The sequence below is a fragment of the Zonotrichia leucophrys genome, chromosome 1, assembly GCF_028769735.1.
Source record: "Zonotrichia leucophrys gambelii isolate GWCS_2022_RI chromosome 1, RI_Zleu_2.0, whole genome shotgun sequence".
Lineage (NCBI taxonomy): Eukaryota > Metazoa > Chordata > Aves > Passeriformes > Passerellidae > Zonotrichia > Zonotrichia leucophrys.
In genome coordinates, this window is record NC_088169.1 from 92,317,718 (window position 1) to 92,344,419 (window position 26,702).

Genomic DNA, 26,702 nt, shown 5'->3' on the forward strand with positions numbered 1-26,702 from the left:
GGATCTGGACCCAAATTGCAAACATAATTTCTAGGAGTTGTCTAGGTTTGCAAAATGCAGCTCATCTCACACTGCAGTTTGCTAAAAAGACATACAAAAATATGTTTAATTATGGAATAAGGCAAACATTCAAGTTTTAACACTCACACTGAGTCTAACTTCTGAGGGCATCAGGACTTGGGCAGATCTGAGCTTTGCAGATCCCATTCATTTCTATTCCTTAATACTGAAACTGTTCATCCTTTACCCTTGTGGTGAGGCACGTTCTTTGAATAATTTACCCTGTCCAGATGCAAAATGAACTCAGAAATCTGAGTTCATTTCTCTGTTCTTGGCTGTTACGATTCTGTTCTTTTTGTTGGTGATGGTGCCTTGTGCCAGTCTCCCTTCCCTTACCTTTGCTGCCAGCTGACCTTCACCCCCATCCAGTGAGATACCAGTGAGATACCAGTGGGATTCCAGTGGGATGTCCTGCTGCCCAGAGCTGCTGGACTCCTGGGTTGCACTGGGGATGTATGAGACACCAGTGTCAAATGCTCCTTGGTGCTGGCTAAGGTTGATTCCTTGTTAACAGCCAGGTTGGGAACTTGCTTAATCCTGGTTTTGGCTTAGCTGAAAGTATCCAAAATGTTATAGCTGTGGCTTCCAATACAACCTACAGAGGGTACTGCCCTGAGTCAGGCAGGCAAAAGAAATTGGCTGAAAGAGTTCAGGCACTGCCATGTGTTCAAGCACCCTGATTTAGGGCACAGTGCCAGTGCAGCAGGAGCAGGTCTGCAGTGTCCCTTTGGCCTAATTTCTAATTTTTGTAACCATGGGAATGCTGTGGGGCAGTCTGAGGTTCTCCCCTTGCCTTATGGCCAAGTCATTGCAAGACTGTGGCACAAAGAATGGGAAAATACTGGTTCTCATACAGCACTCATAATTGGCTCTGGCTAACAACAATTCTAGAGTTCAACAAACATGGTTTTCTCTCTCAATTTGTATGCCAGTTGCCATGGTAAGCAGGAAGCACAACCCAGGCATTTTCCTAAAGGGAAACTGAAGTCATGAAGGAGGTAGGAAAGGGAGTCAAGCCCTGAGTTCAGCTGCTGAGTAGGAAAAAAAATATTTCATTTAACCTGATGATTCATCTGCCTTTTAGGGAGAACAGTGATCAAACTGCACTGCAGACACATCCACTGAGGCTAAAAGCACAAAACACTCCTTTTTTTCCCCTCTCTTTGACCCCAGGATGGAATAAGGGACACATAATAACAAAATTCACTTCCATGCTACAGATCAGAGATTGGCTCAATGAGAGCCAAGGAACTAAATTAATAATTTGTTAAGCTCTTGCTTGTCCTTTACAAATCAACAGAAGTGCATACATGATGCACCAGCAGCCTTCATAGTAACTTCTCCTGTTCCAGCCTGGCTTCTGCTGCACAAGAACTGGGAGCACAAAGTTTTTTCATGTTGTACTCTGCATTGCTCTGCAATATCACAGGCAAGGCAGAATTCTGCAGGTGTGCTAAATAGGAGGACATTGCTGCACATCACTGAAACTTCAGCCTGGTAGAACTAGCAATGGTAAGAGGAAAGATTATTTTACCCTTGAAAATATTAAAGCATTTCAGATAACAGCAATTCCACAGAACTCTCCAAGCCCCCACTTCATTTTCAGAGCTGCAGTTGCTCTGCAGCTCCCATAACCTGCAATCAGAAAAGTGTGTGGTCAGGGCCTAACCTTCAGTCCCCACCATCAAAGCCCACACAAACACACATCAGTGCCCTGGCCACTCACAGAACAAAAGAGGGGCTCAAACTCTGTGTCAGAGGACAACAAAAGCATTTGCACTGTACTCATAAACCAAATCCAGAAAAAATTTAAATGTTCCACAACATCACTAGGGCACAGATCTGTTTTTATAAAAACTCCAGTTTAATCTCATGGCTGAGACCTGGCAAAACATCTTTCTTTTGTGGCTGTTGTTTTCTTTCCTTTTTTTTTTAAACAATCATGCACAGAGGCAGGCAAGTCCACACAGAGGAAAAAAAGCTTAACAAAACTGCAATTCATCAGAGCTAGCAGGAAAAATAATCACAAAACCAGGGCCAGTGGGATGGAGACAGTCTTCTTCATAGTGTCCAGCTTCCAGCCCTTCTCTTGACCGGGCAGCAAATAACATTCAAAGGGAACTAGTGCCTGCAAGCACAAGATCCAAGGTCTGGACTGCTGTATGGAGCCCTCAGAAAGTTCTTGCCTTCTGCCATCCTTCCTTTCTGGGGCTGTTAAAGTCCTACTCCATCTCCAGTCCAACTCGTGGGAAGTTTTCCATTCCTTGCTTGGAGCAGAATTAGTTACCAGCAGTAAGCCTTTACATCAGTTAGGAGCAAGCAAAGGTTAAATAAAATAGGGATCATCCCTAGAGATTTTTATTCTTTTTTTTCCAGAGATGGAGAGAAGCAAAAAGGACAACTGCAAAACCTGGGCTTGCCTGAAAGGCTGTATGTGCTTCAGTAGATTGTCTGCATTTTCAAGGCCTGGGGAGAAGCTTGTGGTGGAAAAATAAATCAGCCCTTGAACTCTGGTCTCCCTTGGTCTTGTCCCTCCTTTCCCAGGACAAGATCCTTCTCAGGAAGGCACATTCAGGCCTTCTGCCCACCACAGATTAACCAGAACTAATTAGCAACTCTGTGGGCAAAAAGCCACTTGATCTCACACTCTCAGTGCTGCAAACGTAGCAGCAGAAAGCAGTTCCATGCATCAGCCCAAGTTTCACAGATGTGTAAAATACTATTTAGGCAATTCCTTCATGTTAATTACATTTCCTTTTTAAAATACATTTACATAGAATGATCTTTTATATATATATATAGGTAGATATATATATATATAAAATTATAAAATATTCACCATTACAGGTGTTTCAGAATTCATAAAGAAAGAAAAAAAATAATTTGATTGCACCATTTGGACGCTGGATAAGGGAAAATGTTGCAGACTTCACAGATGCTCTCTAAAACAGACTTAAGTTCCTCTGAAGCTCTAAAGGTGAAACAATAAGTACTTCAGTCTTTCTACAGTGACAGCAGGAGATGGACAGCCCAGAGGACTGGGGTTTATAATGTAAAATATAACCTTCATTTCTGTTTACTCTCGTGCCAGTGAGGCAGCTCCCACACATGTCCATGTCCCTCCTTTCCATCAGGGATTCTCACCTTTGCCAGCTCAGCCATTTCACTCTGAGCTAATTTAAGAGAAGCTGCACCAACCCTCTGACTACATGGGAAAAGAAATTTACTCACTTTTCTTCCACTTGTAAAAGCCCACAAGCAACACATGCTGGTGATATTTTGTCATGTATGATACTAGGGCCATCTGCAAACTGCGCAACAGCCTTTACTTTTCACAGTCTCAGGAGAATTGAAATGTACTGCAGGGTCTCTGAAGTGATCTCTGTGGAGCTGCAGATGATGAGCCAGTCTGTCTAGGAAGGTCCTTTCAATAATACCAAGAAAAACCAGCTTTGCTCACCTGGGCCAGACTCATCTCCCATAAATCCAATCTATCCTTCATCATAATGCTTCACATAGAAATGAAGAAAAAACAGAAACAAAGCCCCCAAACAAACAAACAAAAACAATAAAAAACAAACCCAAAACCAAGGAGAAAAAACACAAGAAAGAAGAAAATCCTTTCTTAAAGAGACCTGGTCTGACCCTGAAACTGACACTGGGGATGGCTTGGTAAAGCTGGATCTCAGGAAGCTCCTGCCACCCAGCCAGCACCATTCAGAGGGAGGTGGCATCTGTCTCCTGGCCCTGCCCATCTCCCAGGCTCTGGCCCTTCAAGCTGACTGCAGGTACCAGTATCAGCATGGACCCAGCATCAAACTTTACAGACTGCAGAAAGCTGAATCTGGAGCTGAGAACAACAGGGCACCTTGCAAGAACATGCTTTCATCTCTGCAGGACCTGAGGCTATATTTTAAGTGTTGCGGATACATCAGCTGGAGATGAAATTGTAGATAAGCAATGGGATCAAGCAACAAAATAGAGACATCATTGCAGCATCTCTGCTTAATTAAAATCCAGGACCCAGATCTGAGTTCAAATTCTGAAATATCCTTAAAAAGTACAGTCTGGATACAGATCTTACTTGAGGCTGATCTTCAATATCAAGTAAAGATTTCTAATAATTTTCTCTTGCAGGAGTTCTACCACTTATGCCAAAAGCAGTATTACTTACTGGAATGCTGTTAAGAGTTGAGACAGTGTATTATATACAAATTGCCAGACCTCATTTCTTGTTCATAGATCAGCTTATATGAGAATAAGGAGGTGAAAAAATGGTTGTAACATGCCAAGGTTTCATCACATTTTCTTTTCCTTCTGATACATTACTTTGTGAGCTTCTTTAGCTCCCTTCCAGCTGCCTTGGCAGTCAAAACTTCTAGGACCTGAGAGACTGTAAGTCCTTGACCAAAGCAAACTCTTTTGTTGATGCCAAAAAACCTGGGCATCATTTCCACAACTTTTACTTCCTCTAAAGCCTTACCACAGTACCTCGTATCACACCTTCCCTTTGTCATTAACCCAGCCATGGTGATCAAAAGCTCTCTCATGAGGCAGTGCCATGTATATGCATTGTGGAGCTGTGCTAACTATGAGGAGCATGAAGGACTGGAAATTCCCTAGTTTTAATAAGAGGCTGCACAGACATATTATGGTCTGGGAGTAGAATAATACAATTGTCATGAAGCTGCATATTCTGGGCGTGCTGTCCACAGCTTGCCCAGGTAAAGCATAGGCTGCTGCCCGTGAAAGAACATGGACCCAAACAAGAACTCCAGGCTCTCATCTGGTTTAATGATTTCCCTCAACAAAACTGACAGCACAGACTTAGTTTTCTGCACTGCTCCCATGTGGTACTTTACACAAATAAAGAGTGCAGTGGGGAGGATCAAAGACTGCGGCTCGTGACAAGGAAAAGCCCTCTTGTTTTTCACATTCCCTTTGGAAATGGAAGGAGAAAATTCTTCCTGAAGAAGAAGAAGATGTATTGCTTGTGTTTGTGGGCCCATAACTTCTCAAAAATACTCTGGCATATCTCTCCTTTTGCAATCAGAGAGTTCAGAGAAAGCACTGCATGGGGGGCTCAGGGCCCTCCAGCCACAATAGCACTAATAAAGTGACACAGTCTGCACAGACCAAGAGTTCATGGGGTGAGTTTGCTAACCACTGGAAATTGCCAGCACTTCACAAAACAAAGTCCTAAACACACGTCTTTTGGGAAATTCTGGCTGACACTCATTGTGGTGGCCATAGCACTTCCTAAGAGTTTACTGCCTAAAGTACAGCCCATCACAGCCACCTGAGGGCCTGCAGACAGACATCTCCAGGAATGATGGCCCCTGAAAGCACATTACAGGGACAATCTCAGTGCTGGCAGCAACACCTGTGTTCCCATCTCCTCTCTAGTCACCAGTGACTCTTAAATTGCAGAGACAGCACAGGCTGTACCTGACTTTGCCATCACCCACAGTCATAGATCAGGCAATAGATGAGCCTGTGGTGAATGCAGAGTTAGAGGCTTTATAAAGGAAGCTTTAATTCTATTCCCATGGCAGCTGTTGCATATCTGAACACGTATTTGCCTGTAACATTAATGTTTCCTTCAGGAGAGAGTTTAATTCACTTCAAATCCCCCTCTCAGGACTTGTTCATGATCTGTTCTGCAGTCCCACAAATCATCCTCTTTACCATACTCTTAATCAATCTGAAAGCACAGAGGTCCAGGGAGGTGGCAACCAGCCACACTCTCAAGGAAACAGTGTAAAATCATAGGAGAGGAAGTTTAAATGGAGAAGAAGCACCTGGGGACATGCCACACAGTGGCAATGAAAGACCAAGAGTCAGAGATATGTCAGTCAGGGTGCCAGAGGGCAATAGCCCAAGGACGTAGAGATAAGGAGATCTTCTTGCTTTTCTCTGCTGTTGGCAGTGCGGAGCTCAGCTGGAGACAGCTGCAGAGGTGTCATCTGGCTCTAAGCAATGATGAACATGGTTGATCCTGGCCTTTGGTGTGACCTTGCCTTGGCTTTCAGTGCTTTCAGCCTGAGGGATCTCCATGCTGGGCAGCCAGCTGCACACTCATTCCTCACCGCACCCGCCTTTTGTGCCCAGGGAAGGAGAGACTGAGCACTCAAACTCGTGAGCAAGACCTGGAAGACTGCAAGAGCAACTAGGCCTTTCCTGTCCAGCTGCTTTCATCCCAGCCCTTGCACAGGCTGGAAAGAGCACATCTCTGATGCAAGGAGAGAGCTGGAGGCAGCGTCTTCAGGTTGTGTGTGTGTTTATCACTGGAACACCCTTGGGTGCCTCACGCCCTGTGTGATTTGCTCATGCCAGCTTCACCTTCCTCTTCAGCTACCCCCAGCCTCCTGCACTGTGTATTTACGCTGTGTAAATTAGAAAGTCCTTCATTGGAGTCTGGGAAACAATGGTAGGAGTTCCCAAACATCTGGACTTACCTCCTCAGCAGATCTTGTATCCCTGCACCCTGAGCTGCAGTGTTTTGTAACAATGTTTCCTCTCAGCTCTATATCATAATTATACAGAGATTTACCTTTCCTTTTTTCCATAGGGAGGATGAGACTTTCACAGGGCTTGTTAGAGAACAGGTGTGAGAAATGCAATTCCCTGGGACTGGTTTACCATAAAAAAAGCAGACAGTGAGGGACTAGGCAGGAGCAATGAGGAGAATGAAAAGCAAGACAAAGATACCATGACCTTCCATAGCAAAAGCTTTGCAGGAAACCGTAAAGGATTCAGGCCCATCTTGCACAGAATAGTTTTAACAACAGCAAAATTTCAACAGAGTTGGTCTTGGACACTCCCATTCCAACCATCACAGAAAAGGAATAGGAGGAGCAGCTGCTACTCAATCTGCCTCCCACTTCGTCCATCCAGGATCACGGAGCGCCTCTGGGGCTGGTAGAAGCAGCTGGTGGAGGTCTCCAGTCTCTGGCCATTCTTGGGGATGGTCATTTTGTTCCGCAGTGTCACGCCTGCGGGGTCAGACAGATCCCCACAAATGGGGCTCAGGGAGGAGCTCTGCGTTGGGCTCCTGATGGGCGACAACAGCACCCTGGAGTCTGCTGAGGACGTGGGGTGGTCCATGATGGGGAAAGGGGGACTGAAGAGAATCAGACTCTGCGGCCTCCCGGGCCTAGATCTGTACGAGGGTTTGGAGAACCCCGATGGCCTCTCTATCTTTGAAGACTGTGGGTTATCTCCAGCTGCCTCCCCACCAGAGGTGCGCTTTCGGCGCAGAACGGGGGCATCCAGAGCAGGATGGTGACTGGACTGAGACGGCTCCAGTGGAGAGCCCAGGCTGCCATGCCAAGGGCAGGGTGAGTCCTTTTGTGCTGGGTCACTGTTTTCTTTCTCTGCTTTGGCTTTCTTCTCTGTCAGCGGGCTCTTGGGGGCCTCCAGGTGGCTCCATGCCACCCGTGGAGCTGGCCTGATGGCCTGCTTGGCCTCTGATTCCTTCTTCTCAGTGGCTGGAGCAGCATTCTGAGCCTGCAGGGGCTGGGGGATCTGGGTGTACTGAATCTTGGGTGGTATCACAGGCACTGCTCTAGCCTGGCACATCTTAATCATGAAGGAGGTCCTGACTGCTGACACACTGACGGGGGCAGAGTTACGACGGCCGGTGGTGGCGTGGGCCACTGCCAGGTAATCCAAGTCTAGATCCACGGGGGCATTGAAACGGGAGCCCCAGGGAACACCCCGAGCAGCAGCAGGGCAGTGTGTCGGCAGGGATGGGACAGAATCACTGCTCTTCACTTCCTTCTGCCCATACAGGAGGTTCCCAGGGGCAGATGGCATGGACAGGCTCTCAAACGTGAAGAAATCTGGGGCTGGGAGGAGTGAATCCAAGTTGAGGGATGAAGGCCTGGTCTTTATTTTGCGAGGTGTTTCTTCACCTTTATTGCTCAGCGGTGACTCAGCGGCAGAACACAATGCTTTGGTGACAGTCTCTCCTCCCAGGGCAGTGTCCTGAGAGATGGAGAACTTCTCCTTTGTGTTCTTAGTCTGTGAAGAACTGCCTGGGCTATTTTGGTGTGGGAAAGACAACTCAAGCTTTGGGCTCCAAGGGTTTTCTTTGCTCACATGCACTTTCTTTCCCTCTGTCTCCGAAAGAGAGACTCTTGAGGGTCCTGCTTTCTCACCTGGTGCTTTCTCCCTGATAAGGGGGTACTCAGGTTTTGAAGGCTCTTCTGGAGGACTTGGGCCATTCTCATCTTGCATCACTTTGCCCAAAGCAGAGGGGGACGTGGATGGTGTTTTGGACAGCTCACGAGTCACTGAATGCAGCACGTCACCGCAGGGCTGCTGCTGGTCAGGGGCATCTATGAAAGAGAATGGGGTGGCCCACAGGCTCAGCACCGTGTCTTTGCTGTCCAGGGAGAGGCTGCGACTGAAGCGCGGCCTCAGAGAAAGGCTTGTCTCTGCCCTCTGCCTCTGTGGGTGAAACTCCTGCGTCATCTTCTCCTGAATGTCCTTAAAGGTGGGGGAATGGAGAGGGCTTGTAACCCACTGGTGATCCTCCCAAGGCTCCACAAGTTCTAAGCTCTGCACATTATCTGTCCAGGCATCTTCATCATCCTGGTCAGCAGCATCCTGGGTTCTGCTAACAGCACTGCCTTCCTTCCCCTCCTGGATTCCAGCTCCACTCAGTGCCTTGGAGGAGAATGTGTCCCTTTCATCAGTAGTCATTATCTCATGTTTCTCCCTCTCAGTCTGGACTCTGGTAAGACCATCCTTTTCTCTCTGGAGCTGGTAAGTGCCTTCTTTTTCTTTCCCTGATTCTGGACATGCTCCATTGGAACAAGATAATCCATCACTAGTGGCAATCTCACTAAATTCTGATTGACCATGAAGTGTCCAGTCCGGAGTAGGAGTGAGACATTCACTCCTGCTCTCTGCCATTGACTGGTGGTTCTTTGGAGTGGCTGAGCCCGTTGGAACTGTGCCCAGTTTGGGTAGGGCTGAAGCAGCACTCTGCTGTGCAGCTGCATCAGACTGGCAGCTGGGGAGGCTGTCTTGTTGCTCCGTGCCACTGGCGCCAAATAAAGGCACCTGAGTTATCTGTGGTGCTCTGCTTTCAGATTTCTGCTCAGCGAGTGTGGGACTCTGCCCTGGGCCGGAGCAAAGACTATCTGTTCCTTCTGAAGAGGAGGATTCGGAAATTGGGCTTGTCTTGGGAACAGCTGCTGGCAAGAGCAAGAGCTCCTCTTCAGGTTCAATGATTTTCAGTTCCTGCTGTATGTCTGGCCACAGTGGTTCTAGAAGGGCATTCGATGGGTCCTCCTCCGCCTGAAAAACAGAGGAAATGCCATCACCTGGGAGCTCACAAGTTCCCAGTAAATACCCCTCCATTTTCCCCAAATAGCCCTCCTAGAATAGCCAGGCTCCTGGATGAGCATGCTCATGGGTACAGAAACACAGACATACAGACTGCTACCAGTTCAAGGAAGAAAATGCATCTATAAACAAGTGGGTTTATGGAGGAGAAGGTCTGAGGTGCAGCCAAAGGGAAGCCTGGACAGACATAAAGAAATAGTGAGCTGAATGAGTAGCTGGAATGTTCCAGCCCATTTCTCAGCAATTCCCATTCAGGCTCGCTTGGCCTTGCCAGAGAAAATGCATTCCCAAACTGCACACAAACTCGAATGAATAATCTATTCAAGGAGATATGCCAACAGATCTTTAAATAGCTGTCCAGAGATGAGTATCGCTGTAAGAAACTTGGTGAAAAGGCTTTGCTAGAGATACAGAGGAGGCAAAAAATAGTAAGAATTTAAAAAATAAAATTGTGTGTAGAGAATTGGAGTAAAAAGGACTGTTCAGGCTGTCCAGGACAAATGGGACAGCAAAAATAGAAGGGGAATTCAGAGACCACGGGTCAAAATGTTCAGACATCCGGACAGTCTCACATCTGGAGAGTCTCAGAGCAGACAGATGGTACAGACTGAAATTCTACAGTTACTGGAAAAGATGACCAAAAGGGGACAGTAGGTAGTTACATAAAGGTAAATCACCACATGGAGATTTCACAGAAGTGAAATAAATCAGTTAATGGTCAATTATTGGTGCTGCTTGGCCTAAGTTACAGATTGAGTTTTCACAACTACAGACACACAATGAAACTTTAAACAACCTCCCAGTCACCACCACAACATGGTCCCCCACCTTTCTCATGCCTTCTTCCTTACCACATCTCTTAGGCGTGATCCTCCTTCTGTCTTAGCCATCTCAACCTCCTGTTGGTCACAGCTGCCTTCTGAGGAGACATCCTTCATCTTGAGCTGTCCTTGCTCTGCTTTGTCTGCTGGGAGTGGTCTCTTATGGAATTCTGAAGCTGGTGCTTGTTCCAAGGTGGGATTCTGCTCTGAGGACTGCTGGGGGCCACTGGTGCTGCCTGTGCAGCTGCTTTGCCCACGTGTTTCCTGATTTTCTGCTGCTGGCTGTGGCATTTCCAGGGACTCAGGTTTCCCAGCTGCCGCCATCTCCTCAGGATGAGAGCCTGGGTCAGAAACACAAACGAATGTAACTACTTGAGACTGAAAACCTGTGCACTGGGACATAGCAGTGCTGCCAAGAGCCAACACCAACTAACAAAGCTGGAGAGCTCCCTCCAGGCACAACCACATGTTTTGAGGTCACCCACTTCCCCAGGCTCCTTACTGCAGCAAGGACGACGCTGACCTGCTATCAAGCCAACACCCACCCTGCTATGGGTTAGTTTCTCTCCTGCCACAAGCTCAAGCTGGAGAAACCTCCACACCACCAAGCTGCAGGGCACTTCCAGCAGCCCAGCTGAGGATCCATGCCCCCCTCCTTAACACAGCTTACCTCTGGATGCTGCCAGTGGCAGAGCTGGCCCCGGCTGTTTCTCCTTGCGCTCCGCAGCCTGCTCTGTCCTGGTGTGGGCCCCTGGCTCCAGAGCAGAGGGGCTCGTGCTCTCCACCAGAGAAGACAGCTCCTCCAGGCTGGAAAGGGAATGCTTCTCCTTGGTGGGCAGGCGGCAGGGTGTGCTGTTGGTGCTGATGACCGCCGATACCCTCAGCGGGACAGAGACGGCAAACGGCTCCGAGATGTTCAGGGCTTTCCTCTGGTGATGAGGAGAGGCCTCCAAGGGAAAGAGGCTGCTTGGGAAGCCTGACTTGGTGGCTGTTTCAGAGGTGTAGAACATGAGCACTCCTTTGGCTGCAGTCTGCTCATTTTCAGCATCCTCTGCTACCCGGAAAACCTTCAGCTGCTCCGGGGCTGACTTCACCTGCGGCGTGCGGGGAAGACCTCTCTCTCCACCCAGCTCTGAACTTCCTCTGGCCCCCATGGCAGATCCTTCCCGCTCCCACTCATTCTCCTTGCTGAGGTCATACGAGCTGCCTGTGCCTCCTGTCCGTATCTTGGTGGGAACAAAGAATCCTCCAGTAGTCACTGACCGCTTGAACCTGCTTTTGTCATCCTCCCCTAGAGATGGGAACAGAGGAGCAAGTCAGTGGGAAGCAAAGAACTAGCAAACAAACTTCCTCTGTGAGGAGCCCTCCTCAATCCCTCCAGGGATGAGTCCTGCCCTGCTGAACACTCAGATTTCCCCAGATAGATGAAGCAAAGTGGCACTGAAGGCTTTCTATGCTCTAGCCTAGGGCTTCCTTCAAAACAGGTAGGCAGCACAGGACTGAATGCTCTCCAGTGGAAGTCAGCTCAGACTTTTATTAGACACCCTTCTCCATCCAATGCAGCCAAGTCTGGGGCTATCACACAGTGCCCACAATGCACACACCAGGCTTTGTCACCTTTTTGTAAGCCTCTTTCACCTCCAAATGGGATTTTTGTGTCCAGAATAACCAAGGAAGAAATCAAAGCAGTCCAACTGCCAATAAAGATACAGCTAAACACAGAGGTAACTCTCAGGTGGATGCACTGAGATAAACAACACAGAAAAGAATAAAAAATGCACGCACACAGAGACGGGGACACACGTCAGCAGCCATGGCATAAGTACAGGAAGATACACAACCTGGTGAGATAGACACAGACTGCTCATCCACTGAGGGTGGTGAGACTCTGGAACAGGCTGTCCACAGCAGCTGTGGATACCCCATCCCTGGAAGTGTTCAAGGCTTGCTCAAGTATTGGTACCACCTGGTGCAGTGGAAGGTGTCCCTGCCTGTGGCAGGGGTTTTGGAACTAGAGTCCCTTTCAACCCAAACCATTCTGTGATCCATGCTGCTGAGAATGCAGAGCTGCAATCCTTCCCCCTACAGTACAGGTGGGCTATGGATGTCTCACCTTCCACTGGCAGGGAGCACAACGAGTCCATGCTCTTTGCAGGCCGGATAGTTGCTTTTTCTGTGGAAAAACAGTTGTGGAAGCAGGTATCAGATCCTGTGGTTTTGCAGGCTTCAGCCCATAAAGATCAAAGGCTGCATACATATAGACAGGCATGCTAGGCAGACATTTTCCATTTCCAAGCACTCCCCCATGTATCTACACCACACGGCCTATTACCCACAACACTTGTCCACACAGCTGGGGATCTGCTAGTGCTAACAACAGCTTTGCACCTGCTGGACATGTGGAGAGCTATACTTAACCCAGGCAGACAACACCACCTCCACTCTGAAGCAGTTAAGCATCCCCAAAGCTGCCATGTGCCACTCCCCTCCCCGACTTAGTCAGGCTATTGGTTGTGGGGGACTTTTTAACTAAACTGACATAAATGCCTTATCACCTCTCATTCCTGATAGCAAATGTTGGGTTATTTTTACGTTGCACTCCCAGCTCTTTTGCTGATGTGAGCATACCCTGCCTCCAGCAAGAACTCTGGAAAATTTCTGAGGGCAGTGAGACCTATTTTGCTGGCCATCCTCACTGGACTTGCTTGTCCAGAAACAAGCTGTTGTTTGTTACTATACACTCTACAGGTCTGTCCCTGAGAGGCTTTGGAAGCTTGTAGCTGTTACTGCTCTGAAAAAGGAAGGGAGGTGGGGAAATGTAGCTGCCAAGGAAGACAAGTTAGTCTCTGGCAGCCCAGAAAGGGTCCATGGAGATCTGGAAAATGTCTGGGAGTAAAGTTTGCTGTTTACAGAGTTGCACAAAGTAGGTAAAGCAGAAAGTCAGCAGGCTTGTTGGACTTCATTTGTTTATATAATTGAGGCTTCTGGCTCTGACTCTCACATGAGCATAGGAGAAACTCCAGCTACTTTTTACATTTATATGGAGTCCTGGCTACTTTTTATGTTCATAGGACGTGATGTCTTGAGCACTGTTTCCGCTTTCCAGGAGGAACAGAATTCAAGCTGGGGAGCTGTGTAAGTCACATTTTATGTGACTTACAGATTTGTGTGCACAGACTCAAGCTGTGCTAAAGCATGTGCTGAGTTTCAGCAGCAACTTCGTCTGTTCCCTCACATGAGGCTGTAAGCAGAGAGCACTGAAAAATGTAACCCAGCAGCACAGAAAGGCACTGCTTCAGTGCTGAAAACTCTGCACAAGGCTGTGCATCTGTGTGTCCTGCTGGTGAAGGTGTCCAGCCCCTGCCACTCAGAGCTGTCCTTGGAGCAAGGCTCAGCCTCCATGATCACTGGGGCTGCCATCCTTCCTGGGCCTCCTTGGGCTAGCGCTATTTTGGGACAGAGTATTCCTTATCAAAGTGAGAAGGTGATCCCGTGATCAAAATAGGATAGAGAGCTATTTTGAAGTCTGTCATGGCCACACTGTGTGAGGCCATCTGTACATGCAAAACATGGGGAAGGCAAGAGTCCAAAAAGAGCTGGATCCAGTATTTGGCTTCATACTCATTTCTGATCTGAAAACAGTCTCTCCTATATGTGGTGGTAGCTAATGATGCCAATATTAAATGTTTTATTTGAAGTCCGTCAATGTTAGGCAGTGGTCCTCCAAACACCAGCTCCTGAAGTCATGAGATTTTATAAAGAAAAAATCCACTTTCATCTCCCTACAGAAAACAATTCCTTGACTTGGAGATACTAAAAAAAATCTGGACCATATAAACCCAAAACATTTCTTTATGAATTCAAAATAAAAGGGCATGCTTTCTTTTTAAGATTGTGATTACTTTTGAGTCAAGTTCATGATTTTTAGAGCTTGAGTCATCATTTCTTAACACTGGGAACTGGCACTGCCATGTGATTTTCTAGGAAGCAGAGTGTTTAAGAGATTGCAGCCCAGGAGAGGTTAGAACTTGGGATTACAGCCAGAAGAAAACACAACTTCTCTCTTGTAAATTCTGCAAAAGCAATGGCTTCCCTCAAAGTGCTGAGAGACAGAGCTGAAGGCACTCCTGGTGCCTCATTTTTCACAAAGACACTGAATGCAGTTGGTTCTTTAAAGTCCTTTAGTGGAAGGACAGCCTGGAAGGACAGCCTAGAAAGACAGCCATTCATCCAGCGCCATGTAATGAGCCTCAGGAGACAGAGACTGGCTGGGCTGGAACAGTGGACGAATCCAAACCTACACAACATTTCCTAGTCCCCAGACTTGACAGCTGGACAACAGGAGCCCATTTATCAGGTACCAAAATGCAATATTTGCTGTAGCTGTCTGTCCAAGCCTCCTGGAAGGGTGTTTCTTGCCATCACAGGAGAAAGATGTGCATGAAACCAGGCAACAAGCAGGACCCCATTAGACTATCTCAAGTCTATGGCATTAGTGACAAGTGGATACTGGCTGTCCCATGCTACCAACAACACAGGAGAAAGCCTCAGAGAGAAACATTCAGCTGTAAAGTGTGTTCTTACCAGAGAGCTTCTGTGCCCTTACAAAGACACTCCCATTTCGACTCAGTTTAGACTTTGATTCTGAGCCAGAACGGCCCAAATTAAATATTGACTTCCATTTCTTGGACTTGGTGGATAATTTCCTCCTGGAAGGAAAAAAGGTTCAGATGGTCACCAAACCTTAGCAACTTTTGCCTTTTTAATGCCCTCCAAAGTCCTCTGAGCTGTCTCCCCTCAACACTTTCTATTTTTTTCTTCTCACACCTCTTTTAACTCTAAAGCTTGCAAAGCATGGTCATACAAGCAACCCTTGTTGGCTGCATAGGTAGCAATCATGCTGTAATGATTTATCTGTACTGCTGATTTAACTATTTCATGGATGGAAAGACACCTAAGCCTTCAGATAGTTAGTTCTGGCATCATGCTACAGCAACAGTGATTGAGCAATCAACCATGCTTGTCTCCAGAAAAGAGTGGTTTTCAAGGCTCAGACTATCCTGAAATAAAGCAAAAAAAATTGCCTTTTTAACAGGTTTTAATGGCACATTTTATGATAAATTCCAGGGAACTGATGGAATTGCTACCATTTCTCAGTGCACAAAGTTATGCTTTAAAGACCATGTCTTATGGCAAAAATAAAGGGATTCCTTAACGAGAACTAGCTATTAATGCTTCTCAGGCCAACCTTAATTTAATCACAGGTGTTATATAGTCATGTGCAAGTATAATGTACTAACCAAACAGGAGGAGGTTTAAGGGAATTAAATCAATTTCTCATAACCCTCAGAGGAAGTGGGACACCAGTTCCCTGAGTCTCCTTGGAAATCCCAGCTTTTGCAGAAAGAAGCTTCTTGTCCTAATGCAATTTTTTCCTTGTATACATATTTCTTTGTGAAGATCTGTTTCACTTCCTTCATTCTCATTCTGACTCCTCCTTCAATCTCCCCATCTTTCAGAGCAAGAATTCTCTTAGCTCCCTGCCCTGCTCTCCACACTGGACTTTCTATCCCTATATTTCTGCTTTTCTTTCTGATCTTCTTTCTGATCAATACAGAGAAGTACAAATTAGTCCTACAAAGGAGATAAATATTAGGGGATAGGACTTTTCAAATGAGAAAGGAGAAGACACTCTAGAGGGACAAACATATTTTTGTCTTAAGCTGGTTATCCTCTTGCCAGTATTCTCTTAGATGACTCCTTTTTGCTTCAATATATCAAGTGCCAATAAATATCTTTTTGTTCTGGTGCTTTCTGGGTCAGTAGATTAATGAGCCTCCTGCTGCAGAGGCTATAATCTATCTGAACCAGGCAGTAGAGTGGCCATATATTAACAGTTAGACCTAGACCAATAGATAAATACTTATTCTGGGCAGCTGTGCCAACAACTGCAGCAACCTCAGCTGCAATCAGACTCTTCTCCTGGCAGAGACATAGCTGGCATAGGTGCCACTGTGTAAATATCTCTCCATGCTGGGAGTGAAAATGAGCCTTTCTGCTTGGCTGCAATTGCAGAGGAACCAGGAGAATGAAGAATCTGGAGCAGGTCAGTGGCACCAGGCGTGCCCTGGACCAGCCACCAGCAGGTGGAACGTGTAGATGAGCTATGCCCCAACCTGCTCCATGCTCATCCCGTGTTTAGCCAACTTCTGAGCTGGCACAAGGATGCAAAGACAACTCATTCCTCCTGCAGGAGGTCTGTGAGGATCTGCCCTGATGGAGAGAGGAGAGCTAGTGAAGCTATGAACCCAGCACCTGAAATACTTCTCAGGAGTAGCTCTGCCTCTTTTGAGGACGCTGAATTTTCTTTGTGTAGGGGCAGTAGATTCAGATGAGTGCAGGTGTGGGGGTATCACATTAACAGAAGGATCATGCCCAATCACACTGGGGAACCTGCACTTTTCTGTTTGTGCTTCACACTCTTGGCACTTACTTGCTGTCAGGAAGGTCAACAACTGTGTGGAAGAGGGACCCAATTACAGGCACAATTTCAGGCAAGCTGTTCTCCCTCCTCTCCTTCCGAGCAGGATGGGATGCAGACAGACTCCGTGCCTGGGCTTCTTCCAGGCTCACCAGTTTCATTGGCAGGGAGGCCGAGGGGAGGGTCAAACTTTTCACAACTGATGCACTCTCTGAAAAACAAGAAAATACATTCCAGCCTGGGGTGAGGAGAGATGAGAGCAAGAGCTTCATGACTTTATTTGACTGGAACATCTCCTGTGGAGGGGGGAAAGAAGTGGCACGTGCAGGGAGAAAGGCTTTTTGTTAGATAAGCCTTTCAGCTCCCCAGCAACCTTATCCATCTGAGAACATTCCCAGCAGGGGCTATGCTTGCCAGCCAAAAGCAGGATTGTGTGGATTTGCTTCCTCTGCTGCACACACTTCTGTGTGAAGGAGGTGTCTCTGAAAACCACCAGGATTCACACATTCCCTTTACTCCTCCCTCACTCCCTTCCTCCATCTCGCCCCCACCCTCCCCCACTTTTGGAGCAGTTCACTCCCTGATCCCAATTTGGTTTTTTCTCCCACTTCCACATCTTTCTCCTTGTCTTGTTGCAGGATGGGGGATTGTTCTAAAAACTAGCATTACTTTAACCTTTTAATCCATTTCAGTGACCAGAAAGTAGTCTCACTGATAACCCAAAGTGTCTGTTTGTGGGGGCAGGGGCAAAGCCATGTTAAGGTAAAGATGGGCAGAATGAGCTGACACAGGGCTGCAGAGCAGAAAGGTGGATATTGCCTGAGTACTGAAGGTATCAGAAGTCTTTTGAGTGTGTAAAATGGGAAGGTGCATATTTCTGCAATTACTGCAGTGAGGTCACTGTGGATCTCATGCCTTCTCACTTCCCGGTCTTTGCCAACAAAACCATCACTAAACAGCAAAATCAGCATCTCTGAAAACTATTGATGTCCCAGGAAAAAAAAACACATCTCTTTTATAAAATGTCCTCAGGAACAAGATAGAAGTTTTGGGAGCACAAGATTAATTTTTTTCCCAGGAGTGCCTGCAAGTGTGACCTCTGACTTGGGTGGAAATAGTGGCTGCAGGGCAGGTATTGTTGGTATGAGGAATTGTAACTGGGGGAATCTGACAGAAGAGCTGAGACTGTGGCTGATGGACTTAGAAAGTTTAGACCAATATTGAGAATCAATCAGATGGTTCTTCCTTTTGGGGAAAGGGTTAAGCCACAGGAGATCATGCAAAGGATAAGACATAAGGCAACCTGAGAAAACACTAAAGGAGGCTAGTATTGAAAAAGAAGATGTTGAAGATAGGGATGAAGAAGACAAGAGTAATGAGATATTGGGCTCAAGGTGTCTTTGGGGAAGTCTGTGGTGATAGCAAGGGTTTCTGTGCTTGTAATGTTAGTTGAAGGGAGCGCTGAACGACATAGCAAGTGACACGGGAAGTGGCTCAGGAAGGTTGCTACCAATGTTCTCTGCAGAGCTGGCTTTCCTGGTGTTGTTGAAGATCTGATCCACGTGGTTCAGGATGAACTCGATCACCAGCTGCTGCACGCGCACCTCCAGGAAAGCTGCATCCCCATTGCAGCCAACGGCCTCAATCTCCTTTGACCTGCATGAGCAAAGAGGGGCACCAGCGGTGAGCATTGCCACAAAGCCCCTGGCAAGGACAGACCAGATTTCTTCCTGCAAGCAAGGCAGCTGGGACGATTTCCCCACTCTTGCTGTACCTCTTCCTCTCCTTTCCTCACAGGCCCTCATCCTCTCTTTGTCTTTTCACTCTTTTAAAAATTATTTTCTTTGATTTCTTTGCCATCTCTGCTATTTCCTTTCCTGTATGTGTTATTTTCCCCACATGGCTTTTACATTTTCAGCAGGTAAAACTGTGACTCTCAAGTTCCATTCTTCTTCCTTTTTCCTATTTTAGCTATGTCAAGGCTGGGCCTGAAAAACAACACAGGAGCCTTCAAAGGCTGCTTCTAGATCCCTACTCAGTGCTTCAATGACCTCTCAGTGAAATCCCTTAGACCCTGCTCAGGTCTTCCCCATACCAATTTCTTCAATACTTCACCATGTGCCCCAATAGTCTCTTTTCTGCCCCCCCTGTGCTCCCACATTCTCAATCTTGCTCTCAGCAAAGGAATATTCCTTATCTTGACATGCCAAAGTGTTGCTGAAGAAATTATCTTTGGGCAAAGGATCCTTTGTAAAGTTAATGACTGGTGTGTTAGATAACAGCTTGGGGCATTGCCAAGAGGATAACCCTGTGAGGAGACTGCAGTTGCATTGCTTGCTCCTTTCTTTTCCTCCCTGGGACTTGTACTTATTAAAGATTGCAAAGGAAAAACAGACTTAATTTTTTTTTTTTTGACAAGGACAGATGTTAGAATGAAAATGTCTCAGTAGTAAAGTCCCAATTTATTCCCAATTCAATAGAGTCAACATTTGATTCATTTTCAGAACCTGCTCTGGCATTTTTGGGATTCAGAAGGGTGAGATAACTCTTTAGAGCATGCTTTTCAGGCCTGTACCTCTCTAGCCAATGTTCTCTGCCAGCCCAGGGCTACCCTGATGGCTCTGCCATCGCCCCTCTCCTGCCCAGCTGCAGTCCTGCACTCTCCTTGCATAGTTCATTCCTCTAAATGCAGGGGTATTGGATGGATGGAAAGGGAATTTTGACAAGATACAAAATATTTAATTTTTTTTTCCCATATGCTATTTTTCCTTGTTCTGCTTAGCTCTACAACATAGCAGCCAAACCCCTGCCTGCATCTAATCCAGGCTTCTTCACAGCAGAGTGCCAGGCACAACAAACATGCAAAACTAGCTGGTGGTCTTGAGATCTGACACTGGCTGCCATTTCAAGCCCAGCAAGCTCATCTCAATTTTGCACAAGCAGATCTGGGAACAGGTCTCTAGTATTATTGCCCTGTTTTTCTCCCTTCTGATCCTTGCTGTCTCTCACTGCCCTGCTGCAGAAGCACTGGCACCATCAAAAATGTCATTAGCATTCCCAAGTGATGAGTTAAGTCCCCATTTCTAAATCTATGCTCAACTTGCAAATAACAACTTTTTTTTAATAAGAAACACACAAACCCACAAGCTTCCCTGGACGCTGGCAGTAAAACCTTAGTTTATTCAACCTGGAAGAAAAGCTGTTTGCTCTGCTATGTTCTTCCCTTTAGTTGCTCAGCTTTTCCCCATATTTGCATTTCCCTCAGGTCATTGAGCTCAGATGCTGCCACTCCCCTTGGAACTCAGCACGGTGCTCTGGATTAGAGGAGCCTCTACGGTACCTGAGGAGATTTGGAGCCCACACCAAGGCCAGGTTTCTGGTGTGCATGTTGGTCATGTTGCTGAAGGAGGCCAGGTGAGTCAGGTGCTTGATCAGGTATTCCAACGTCCTGCAGTGGTTTCACACAAAGAAAGAAAAATGTGTCACATTGCCAGGGCCTGCCTGCTGGGACAGCGAGGCTCAGAGCCAGCCCTGTCCCCTTCCCAGGTGTCTGCAATGGCACCACAGAGCCCATGGGGCAGAGCAGACACAGCAGCAGCATCTGCAGGGGATGGCAGTGGACAGCTGAACAGCTGAGCTCCAGCTGGGGTGGCAGGGTGGGGCATGAACCAAACTATCCTGAGCACGATGGGAGCAAAGAACACGGGAGATGGGTGGAAGAGGGAATGGGATGCTGCAAAGGCTGAGCTCTTAGCCCTTGCTCAAGCACCTCCAGCAAATCATCTTCTCCTTACCACACCCAGGACACTGCCCAAGGGTGCCACAGTGCTCATACTTGGGGAAGGAGGATGGTAAGAGTGCAGCAAGAACACCTTGTTCTGTCTCTAACAAAGGTTTGTTCAATGATATTTAAATGCCAGATAAATTGTTGCCAGATTTGGAAATGGTGAGTCAGCTTTTGGAAATTGATTTCTGGAAATGAATCCTAGAGCTATTTCAGGCACTATTCCCTGATGAGGTGAGGTCACCATGCTGATCCTCAGCACCTCTGTGGACACAATCTTACCTGTAATGTGATGGTGGCAGCTCCTGGATGACATTTTGAATTCGTGCCAGCTGCTCATCCTCGGGGAAGCGTGACACTGCTTCCTGCAGGGACACAAGGAAACAGTACACCCTGGCAATGGACTCAGAGGAAAAGGAAGAGGGATAAGAAGGGTCACACGAGACACCCTGTGTCAGAGGGAATGCTCTCTTGTTACCCTACAGAGCTATTGGAAGGAGAAGTTTCTTTGTGTCCCCAGCACAGCAGAGATTTCCTGCACTGTTGCTCCAAGTCTCAGCACACCATGCCCAGACATTCAGACATGGTGGTCAGTATTTATGGGAGAGGGGCAATCAAGGACTTAGACCTTCAATTACAAATTACACAGGGGGTTTTGGCTTGTGTTGATTTGTTTTGCTTTGCTTTTCATGGGGTATTTTTTTGGTTCTTTTCACTTTTTTAAACTTGGTTAATGATGGATAAAATGAGAGTAGAAAGAGAGAAGGGAAAATAATGGAAAAAGCAAAAAGCAATGACACCCCCCAAAAATAACCTGTTAAAACATGTTTTTCAAGCTGTTTTATGAGAATGCCTTGGATATACATGTTCTGTATTCTTCAAAATAAACAATATTTTGACTGTCACAACAACATAGCTGAAGGGATTACTTTTGTGGATTTGCATCTTTCATGATGGAAGAAGCCATAGCAGAATCCCTGCCCAGCAGATTAATAAACTCTTATACTCAGGCTTAGACAGAATCAAAGTTATACATCTCAGTCTTGAGCAAATCTCTACAGACCAAGAGCTCAGAAAACCATGAGAAGATTTTGTCAGCATTCCTGGGAGTTCACTGCATTGGCATTCATCTGTTCAGCCATTCCCTTTCAATATTTCTGCTGGGGGAGGACAAGCCACCACCAGTTCAAACAGTGCACGACTGTCTGGGAACCTCCTCCTACCCACCCGCCTGCCGCTGGCGCTTGGAGCGAGTTCAAAGGAAGATGCTGTGACCCACACAGCCAGCACAAGCTTTGCCTCCAGACAGATGTCAGCGCTGCCAGGGGAGGAAAGGAAGGAAGCAACCCTTCCCAAGCCATCCATCACTTAAACATCATGAACCTGAAATTACCACTGCTAGAGAAGCATCTTCCTGCAGCAGCCACTACAGCACCCTCTGTGATGATGCTACCACTGCTGGTTTTGTCACTGCCCTCCCCTGAGATCACTTCTCATCTGCAACCATCAGCTAACCAAACACTGCCAGTTTCCAGGCCAGAGAAGTGATGGCAGATAAAACAAGTGAGCTCACTAGTTAGGTATATATGAGATGCACATGTATTTGGTTTGCCCAAATTAAAGGCAGGTTAACTCCTTCTAGTGATTTTACAAGTGTCTGTGTGTTGGAATGTTGGGGGACGCAAGACAGATGATGGACTTTGCACCTGGTTAACATAAGAGATTTGATAACAGGATGCCTTGGCAAAAGCAAATGGAACTTTGAAAATTAGACCTGGGTTGCAAGGAGATTAAATGAAACAAGTTTACCAGAAAAAGAAAATCCCATTAAACTCTGCAAGCAAGAGATGTTGCTATATGCATAAGTTTGTGTATGTGATTTTAACCTAATCATTGCAGTACACATTACTAGTCTCCCTGAAATAGTATATAAGCGTTTGTATCCCACAATAAAATTGGATTCTGATCACAGAGTCAATCTCCCTGTCTCTCTCCATCACCGACATCTATGGTGCCTTAAAAAAAAAGCCCAGAAATCTGAAACATAAGAGCTCTTGTAATCTTAATACAATGTTTCCAGCTGAATAGCCTTGTCCAAAAATGGAGACTGAGAGAAATAAAAACTTTAACCGGTGCACCTAAAGCATTAGACTTCAACTAGATTGTACACAATATTTTCTCCCCTGCTGCACATTTTCATTCCCATATTCAACCTTCCAGGTCTCAAAGACCTGATGATTAGACAGCAAGTGAATACCAGCTTCTCTGAGGTCATGACCTGTTCAGTCCTCCACGCCACATGTCTGACCCACACGAGCTGTGCTTTGAGACCTGAGGAGCCCTGCAAAACTGCAGATTACAGCAGCAGAATACAAAATTCAAGGAAGAACCAATAATTCAATGTCTTGCACATCTGTTCATCATGGTATGAATTTATGCCATTTAAGATTTTTTTTTTAAACTCTACTAGTGATTCTGGGAGTCCACAATTCATGAGCCCTTGTTAAGGAGTGGAATACAGTCCAGAGAGAGAAGGTAAACTTGGCCTCCTAGAGCTGGTCCCTCTATGCCCAGGCTAGAACAAGCCAAGCAAAGTCAATTTATCTGTCCCAAGAAACAACCATCCATCACTAGGATACAAGATGGCAATCACTTGGCAAGAATGTATAGCCAGTGAGGTCATGACCGGGATGTTACACCTGTGAACTTGACACAGTGATGACCAAGAGGACAACCCTTCCTAGTCATTAAGAATTTGACTTTCCTTAGACAGAAATCTCTGAATCACTGTGGTGACTCAGAGTGCAGCCTATCCCAGCTCAGAACCAGCTCTGGCTCAGTCAGGCTGGGATCAGCATGTGTTCTTTATTCCTACCAGCACTCCTCTGCTGAGGTACAGCTGCCACTGTTCCCTGCTCAGACACCCCACGCACACACACGCTCCTAGGGGGTTTTCTGCTCCTTGGGGAATTGGTCTTTCTTCTTTCTTTCCTCCTAGTATCTGACTGTGCTTCCTGTCAGCTGGGTTACCAATTATAAATCCTTTCTGAGCAGGCTTACATGAATAATGGATTTTGTGGCTAAGTGGAAAAACTGAAAAGCCAGAGATTTAAAAATACCAACCTTTTAGGTCAACCCAAAGTGATAACATTTTGGGAAGCCAGTATAAGATTTTAGAAAACAACTGTTCAAGGTTGACCAAAAGCATCACACTCAAATATTGGTTACAGAAATGATAATTAAAATTTGGAACTATTTAACCCTTTTCTAAAAGACATTTTCTGTAAGTTAGATGTGTTGATGTAACATTGAAACATTTCCTTTACAAAGTACTTGTAAAAGAAACACTCAGACAGTTACAGAAATGTTTTCCCTTTTGTTTTTGAATAAAGCTATTTACCAAATGTATCTACTGAAAATCTGCAAGTCATCATCCCAAAACTTCACTTTTCAGCAAACATTCTTTCCTAAAAGAAGTTTCCATCTAAATCTTAATGTTTCCTTTACAGCATTTTTTTTTCCATAAATCAGTAGCGATAGCCAGGAAGACACCGGCCAAATAGCTCCAACAAGAATGAGACTCATCAGTTACAGTGAATGGCTGAATGATACCCTGTATTTTCAAGATCCTATTCATCCTGACTGTCTCCAGCAATCCTACCCCATATCCTCAAAACCCTTTTATCCTGAGGACACAGGTCAATTTTTCAAATCTGCTCAGGATTTTCCCTGAAGATTTGACTCTATATCACCTTGAAACAAAGACCAATCTTACTTAAAATTTGGAACAGCAAGACACCTAACATTACTGCACGGCTGTCAGGCAGCACAGCGAGCCATTCCCACCCCAAAATCCCCAGCAGAGCTGTGTTCCTAAGAGCTACCTGACTTCTTACAGCAAGTTCCAGATTGGCTGGTCCCATCTGGCTCTGCCCCACAGCAAGCACTGACACCTCTTTCCAAAACAGGCAACAGGGAGACTTTGGAGAGCATCTCCTTGTGAGGACCCCATGGATCTCTCCCAGTGCCCCCTGTGCCACAGCAGTGTCACTTGGAAGTGCTTGATTTGGGATAGAGGCAACTCAGACAGCAACACCTGATTTTGCAGAACTTCTTCTCTGCAACATCTGACATTTTTGGCAAAGGCTGTCACCTCCTCCTCCTCCCAGCAAATGGGAAAGAGCAGGATGACAGAAATTCTTAACAAAGGACGGATGTTTCTAACTCTGAGAAAACAATCTTTCCCATCCCCCACACCAGTTATCTTAAAAAGTTGGTAAATTCTTTTAGCTGGAAGTGCATACCTTCAGCATGCAAGATTTCAGCCTCGATGATGGAATGTAAATTTGCTGGTGTCATAAAAAACTGAAAGTAGATTTAGAGCGCTAAGAAACATGCAGGCTTTAATAACAAGCATAGCTTGCTGTGCCACCTTTTAATAAAATATTATCTGTCATCAAAATTAGCCAAGTCTCTTAAAAATTCAGGCTTTGTGGTCTTATATTTCTGCTCCCCCGCAGTCTGCTCCTAAGCTCCAACTGTATCCACGTATAATCTGTGGCTGCTTTCCAGAATCAAGTAACTACTCTTTGAATTGTAATCTCTTTAAACAAAGTTAGAGATTTCTGCTTGGCCAGCTGCCACTTTCCTTTGCCATTTTTATTTATAATGTGATCATGATGGACCTGATATGCCGTATCTGGCATAACCAGTATCCTCATCAGCAGCTCTACAAACAGCATGAAAAGTGTGGCAGATGCAGAAAAGTGTATACTTTACACATGGGCTGGGCAACCAGTTTGTGCAGGTGTCAGGGGCAGTTGGAGGGACAGGGATGAGGAAACCACACCCCTGTGATTATGATCACAAGCCCAGGTGAGCCAGAAGATTCAGTGATGGACAGTAATGAGGAAAAGAAAGAGAATTAGTAGTGCTGGGAGGAGGCGCACAATGGGGAGAAAAAGAGGCAGCGGGGAAGGAACGCAATGAAAAAATGAGCAAGATGAAGGGGAGGAAACAGCAGACAAACTGAGAGAAATAAACATGAAATGGTGAAAAGAAACAAGGACAGGGAAAGAGAGCCAACATGAGATGAGAAGGGAAGAGCACTGAGAAGTGTTTACATGGATAGATGCACCAGAAGCCAGGACATTGGAGTGAATCCCAAACAGCTGTCATGGAGGAATCTGCAGCACATCCACACTGCTGGAGAAGAACAAGAACAGCCAAGGGTCTTACCGTGAATTTCTTGTAGAGCTCATAAGTGAGGAGAGGATTGGGCAGCTCCCTGAAGTACAGCTTGCAGAGTGACCCCACACAGTGGATGTCCTGGAGGTAAACCTCCCTTGTCAAATCTGGGCATTGGTCAGAAACAAACTCTTGTCTGAAACAATATGGAAGCATAACAATATGGGTGAATAAGAGCTGTAGCAGGCCAGTACTCCACCCTAAGCACTCATTTACAGAGTAAATGAGAAAAAACAAATGGGAAAGTAGAGATGTCTCTTCAGGCTGCCCCAGATTGTGTCCCAAGTTCAGGCAGATGTTGAGGTTTCAATTAGTCTTCATTATCCCTAACGCAGGGAGTGGATCTCAAACTGATATAAGGAGATTGCTTTGTCCCAAAGTGAGAGAGAGCAACTCAGTATTTGCACTGAGACCCTCCTTGCTTTTCCCACTAATAGGTGCAGAGGGAGACATAGGTTTTTTGGGCTAATCCCTAAAATGCTGCCTTTCCCTGTTAGCAACTTCAAAGACAGTTTATCTTCTGCATCAGTGTGGACCTCTGTTGGCCACAGTGTGTACCTGAGGGACTAACACCAAAAAGGTATGAGCAATGTCCCTAAATCCCTCTGACACTCCCAAACGTTGCCCTTACCTCAACTTCTGTATGTTGGATGTCACTCCTGAGAGCCGGTAGATCCCATCCACGATGCCATGAGTCTCAATGAACTCCGCACAGCTCTTCAGCACGTAAGGGACTACGAGAGGGAAACAAAGCAAGATGTCCAGTGAATACACACTGACAGCTCCCACAAGTCACCACAGAGGAGACAGTTCCATGAAAAAAACAGCAGAGGCTCTCTGTGGATGCAGGGAAGGGTACAGCAATGAAAGAAATACAGTGCAAATCAAAAATAGCCCCGTGGCAAGTACAAAGTGGCCATGAGGATATGCTGTGGTTGTGCCATACAATGCT

General features: G+C 46.2%; 1 protein-coding gene across 1 annotated transcript in view; it reads right to left on the reverse strand.

The window, feature by feature from the left end:
• Positions 1 to 1,903: 1,903 nt before the first annotated feature.
• The window catches only part of ARHGAP31 (Rho GTPase activating protein 31), a 60,630-nt gene continuing 35,831 nt past the window's right edge, over positions 1,904 to 26,702 (reverse strand). The window contains exons 2-12 of the mRNA XM_064722265.1: positions 26,382 to 26,484; positions 25,742 to 25,886; positions 20,786 to 20,868; positions 20,060 to 20,167; positions 18,230 to 18,375; positions 16,732 to 16,930; positions 14,823 to 14,947; positions 12,352 to 12,411; positions 10,909 to 11,529; positions 10,269 to 10,579; positions 1,904 to 9,369 (exon numbers count right to left, since the gene is read on the reverse strand). Of these exons, the coding sequence (XP_064578335.1) occupies positions 6,925 to 9,369; positions 10,269 to 10,579; positions 10,909 to 11,529; positions 12,352 to 12,411; positions 14,823 to 14,947; positions 16,732 to 16,930; positions 18,230 to 18,375; positions 20,060 to 20,167; positions 20,786 to 20,868; positions 25,742 to 25,886; positions 26,382 to 26,484 (4,346 nt within the window). The 3' untranslated portion in view covers positions 1,904 to 6,924. The remainder of the gene's footprint in view (positions 9,370 to 10,268; positions 10,580 to 10,908; positions 11,530 to 12,351; positions 12,412 to 14,822; positions 14,948 to 16,731; positions 16,931 to 18,229; positions 18,376 to 20,059; positions 20,168 to 20,785; positions 20,869 to 25,741; positions 25,887 to 26,381; positions 26,485 to 26,702) is intronic.